Source organism: Orycteropus afer, unplaced genomic scaffold, assembly GCF_000298275.1.
Source record: "Orycteropus afer afer isolate SDZICR_OR568_19922 unplaced genomic scaffold, OryAfe1.0 scaffold00109, whole genome shotgun sequence".
Lineage (NCBI taxonomy): Eukaryota > Metazoa > Chordata > Mammalia > Tubulidentata > Orycteropodidae > Orycteropus > Orycteropus afer.
The window spans coordinates 7,795,811-7,800,419 of NW_006921696.1; the positions used below are offsets into that span (position 1 = coordinate 7,795,811).

The following is a 4,609-nucleotide window of genomic DNA, read 5'->3' on the forward strand; positions in this document are numbered from 1 at the left end:
TTGATGGGTTTTGTTTTCTTATCCAGTCTGCAACTCTTCATCTCATGAGTGGTGCATTTAATCCATTGACTTTCAGTGTAATTATTGACAAGCATGAATTGGTTGGTGTCATTTTGTTATGTGTTTTTTATGTGGTGTTCCTGGTTTTTTTATTCCATATAATTTTCTGTGCTAATGCTAAAAGGGCAGGGAGGCTGTATCTTCTGACCTCTTTTCATCTCACAAGAGGAAAACAAAATTACCATTAACAGCTCAAGACCTATTCCTGTGAGGCCAGACACGCTTCCTCCCTCCAGCCTTTTCAGTAACCCTGACACCAACCGTTCCTCCCACAACACCCACCACTTCTCTGCTAGGTTCGATAATTCGCTGCAGTGGCCACACAGAACTCACAGATTACAGGGTTTTTTAGGGAAGCACCAGGCTACAATTCAAATTCAGGAACAACGTTCAGTCTCTCTCAGCCTGCCGTCTCTCAGCCAGCAGTCTCTCTCAGTCTCTCTCCCAGCAGCGCGTATCTCTCAGTGTCTCTTTCTCAGCAGTGCGTGTCTCTTAGTATCTCTTTCTCAGCAACACTTCTTCCTTACCCAGCAGTCAGAGAGACTTCTTCTGCCTCTTGGGGGACTCCTTTTGAGCCTGGCAGAGTGGCCAAACTAACCAATCATAACATCAGAATTCTAAGCATCTGAGAGAGAACAAACTTCCCAGAACATTACTTTGTGTTGCTCCCAACAGAAATACCCCAAGTGGATGATTTTAACAATCAGAAGCTACTCAGTTTCTCATAGCAAATTCCATCATGGAGTTTATAAAGACTTATGGTTAGAAAGCCATACCAAGTAATTTACTACACAACAGCTGAGATCATTTTGTTTATGAATCGTGTTATCATTTCCTTTGTTGCTGTTGTTTTAGTATTCGCCAAATATTTGTGCTTGTCCTCTTTTTTATTGTGATGTGAACGTTTATCATTTTTCTTTGAGGTTACCCCGTGATTTATAGTTTTTCTCTGAGTTTAGAACAGTCTATTCTATCTTGTACTCTCTTTGACTTCCTCACCATTTAGAAGTTCTTTAACTACACTGTTTTTTCCCTTTTTTTGGTTTGTGGTTGTCCTCATTTGCCAGTTGATGTCTCTGGTTCCCTGTTTACAATCTTGTAAGCTTATTTTCCTTTGGATACTTCCATAGCTATGTTGGTTTCTGGGTTATATCATCTTGTATATTAGTGGTCAGTTGTTTGCTATTACTGGTTCTCTGTACAAAGGACGACTCCTTTTAGTATCTCTTGTAAGGTTGGTTTGGTTTTAACAAATTCCCTTAATTTCTGCTTATCTGGAAATGTCCTAAATTCACCATCATATTTGAGGGACAATTTTGATGGGGATGTAATTCTTGGTTGCAATTTTTCTCTTTCAGCGTTATATATATACCATCTTATTATTTCTCACCTGCATGGTTCCTGCTGAGAAATCAGATCTTAGTCTTATTGGTTGCCGTTTGTAGATAACTTTGTTTTTCTTGTGCTGCTTTCTGTGTTCTTTCTCTTTGATTTTGGTGAATTTGGTGATTATATATGTAAGTGGTTTTCTTTTGGGGTCTATCCTGTTTAGGGTTTGTTGGACTTCCTAAATAGATGTATTCTCATCTTTCAACATATCTGAGAAGTTCTCTTCCAACAAATTTTGGACAATTTTATCAGTGGATTTCTTTTTGTCTTAGTGTTCTGGAATTCCAATTACATATAGGTTATTCCTTTTGATGGTATCTCCTCTGAAATTTAGGCTTTCTTCATTTTGTTTTGATTGTTTTTCTGATTGATCTCTTTCCAATGAAGTATTCAGATATTTGTCTTCAGTCTCATTAATTCTCTCTTCTACTGATTTGATTCTGCTCCTTTGCCTTTTCCATGTGTTACCTATTCCTGAAAATTTAGTATTAATCTGGATTTCTATCTGTAGATTTTATATTGTTTCTGATTTTTCATTTATTTTGTCCTTTTGTTCTTGTATTTTCTTTCAAAATTGTTCCAGGGTTTTAGCTGTGTTTGCCTTAATTTTGTCAGTGTTTTCCTTGATCTATCTTCTCTCATTCTATTGAAGGTACCTAAGTATAATTCTTTTGAATTCCTTATCAGGGAGTTCCAATGCTGCTGCTTTCCTCAGGGATATGTTCTTGGTCTGTATCCTGCTCCCTTTTTTCTATCCCTTTATCTTGCTGCTTTGTGTGGACTCTGATGGTCTGTTGTCTCTGAGACATTCTGACTTTGTTGTAGTTCTGTTTAATTGATTATTGTATGTTGGAGTGACTCACCCAAGATACTCATTTTCTTTGATTTTTTTGGATCTGTCTGAATAGGCAGGGTACTGTGCTTTTCTATTCACTATTTGGCAGCATTTATGCACTCACCACATTTCTCTGGATGTGATAGAGAATGAGAGTGGCTGCACTCATCTCTTAACTGTTTGTGAAGAGCAGTTAAGGGTGAGTCAGGCTCTTCCTGTTGTTGTTGTTATGTGTCATCGAGTTGGACCTGACTCATAGCGACCCCTCCTTGGGTTTCCAAGGCAGTATCTCTATGGAAGTAGATTGCCCAACCTTCCTGGGGGTCATGTATTATTGGCCAGTTGGTAGAGAAGACATGACGACTCTCACTCAGTAAATGGAGCCTCAGGAGGCTTGGGTGTGGTTGCATTGTATGGGAATGGTGGCTGTCTCCCACTCAGACAAAAACAACCATCGGAAAACCATCAAAAAAGTAAAAGCAAAAGAGGGAAGGCAGTAAATGAAAGAAAATATTTAAAGAAATACTTTAAAAAGCCAAAAGAAATATACAAAGAAAAGGAAGGAGGGGGAGACCACAATATCTCAGGAGAAAAGAATAAGAGAATGTAAAGAAAAGACTGGGAAAAATATAAAAAGACAAGGAATGGGGAGAACTGCGTGAAAGAAAACAATGGGAACCAGGAACAGGGAAGAGAGAAAAAGCTGAAAAGTAGAACCTGGGAAGGGAAGGTGAAAGAATAATATTAAAAAGGATGGAAATAAAATAATAATTTCGAAACAGAGAAAAACAAGCAAACTAACAAAAAAAAGGAAAAAAAAAAATCTGGGCAGAGCAGGGCACCCAGGCTCTGTCAGAGCACTCAGACTTGGATGGAATTCCTGCCAGCCCAGAAGGTGGGTAGGAATGAGGGATGGCCACACCTCCATTCACCAAGTGGGTGTGCTGGAGTATAAGAGTAATAAGGACAATGTCCCACCTTTCCAGTGTTCGTGTCCGGACTGTCCTTGTGATCCCTGGCAGTGGAACCTATTATTAGGTCCCTGGAATCTGAGAGAATGCTGTTGGTTTAAATATCCAAAATGGTCGAACCACTTGTAAACATTCAAAATTGCTGAGCCCTCCAGATTGCCAAAAGTTCACAGCTAGGCTCGTCTCCCTCTTCCCTGTTTCCCCTTTACTCACCAGCTACCAGTGCAGTCCTCCGTGCAGCCCCTGGCTTGTAGGTCCAATTTTTAGGTTAATTCTTAGGTCCTAACACCGCTTGGCAATATTCCAGCTGTTCGTGCTGTCAGGATCGCTGACAGACTGCAGCTCCATATGTCTCCTTTTTCAGTGTTTTCATGCAGTTTCTTCTACTGATTGGAAGTTCAGTCCACTTCTATATCCTTCCTTTCAAAGCTCAGGGCTTCAGGATTACCTTCTAAATCTGTGTTGATTAGTTTCCCTTTTCTTTGTTGAAGAGAGTCTGTGTAGTTTGTCTGCCTATTCTGCCATCTTACCTGAACCTCGAAAGTGGAATTTTTTAAACTTAACTGCGATTTAGTTGGCTACTTATTACCACATTTTAGGTGGTTGCTCACTAAGTATTTCAGTTTAGGAAATTTAGAAATATTTCAGGAATGAAACTCCTTTTACCAATTAAAGTTAGTTTTATTTATTACATTGTGTGATAGTACACCTGCCTCTATTGAATAAGTGTAATTTTTCTAACCTTAGGAATTGAGAAAGGAACTGGATGTCCTTCTGCAAGAGAAGATCGAAAATCCTCATCCTGTAGACTGGAATGACACTAAATCCAGAGACTGTGCAGTGCTTTCCGCTATTATAGATTTGATCAAAACACAGGAAAAAGCAACTCCCAGGAACTTTCTGCCACGACTCCAGGATGGGTATCACAGCTGACAACTTTTCTGTGGTGATCTGAAAAGGCAACTGACAGCCATTTTCCATCATAGTTTAATTTTTGTCTGTCTAGATGCTGAACCCTGGGACATGACAAATTCTTATGTATAAGATAGAAACCTTCAGTAGGTACTAAAGACTTATTGTGCATGACTTAATGATGTTAACTGTAGGTAGTGGTTATAAATATCCCACGAAATACAATATAGTCTCTTATCATATACTTTGTTGTGATCATGTCCACATTTGAAGTTGTGGTCATGTCCACATTTGAGCTGTAACTATATATATTGATTGTTGTACAACTTGAGAAATTACTGTTATGTTATGAAAAATTAATCTTTCTGACCTTAATGACTGATTATAGAACCAGTAGGAATAGGATGGTTAGCCAAAAAACAGTGTCAAGATTTTTAATATC

At 38.8% G+C, this 4,609-nt stretch overlaps 1 protein-coding gene across 1 annotated transcript in view; it reads left to right on the forward strand.

Moving 5' to 3' along the window:
* DHX36 (DEAH-box helicase 36) overlaps positions 1-4,188 on the forward strand; it is a gene marked incomplete at its 5' end in the record, with an annotated part of 75,932 nt that extends 71,744 nt beyond the window's left edge. The window contains 1 exon segment of the mRNA XM_007943566.1: positions 4,003-4,188. Within this exon segment, the coding sequence (XP_007941757.1) occupies positions 4,003-4,188 (186 nt within the window).
* Between the last annotated feature and the right edge of the window lie 421 nt (positions 4,189-4,609).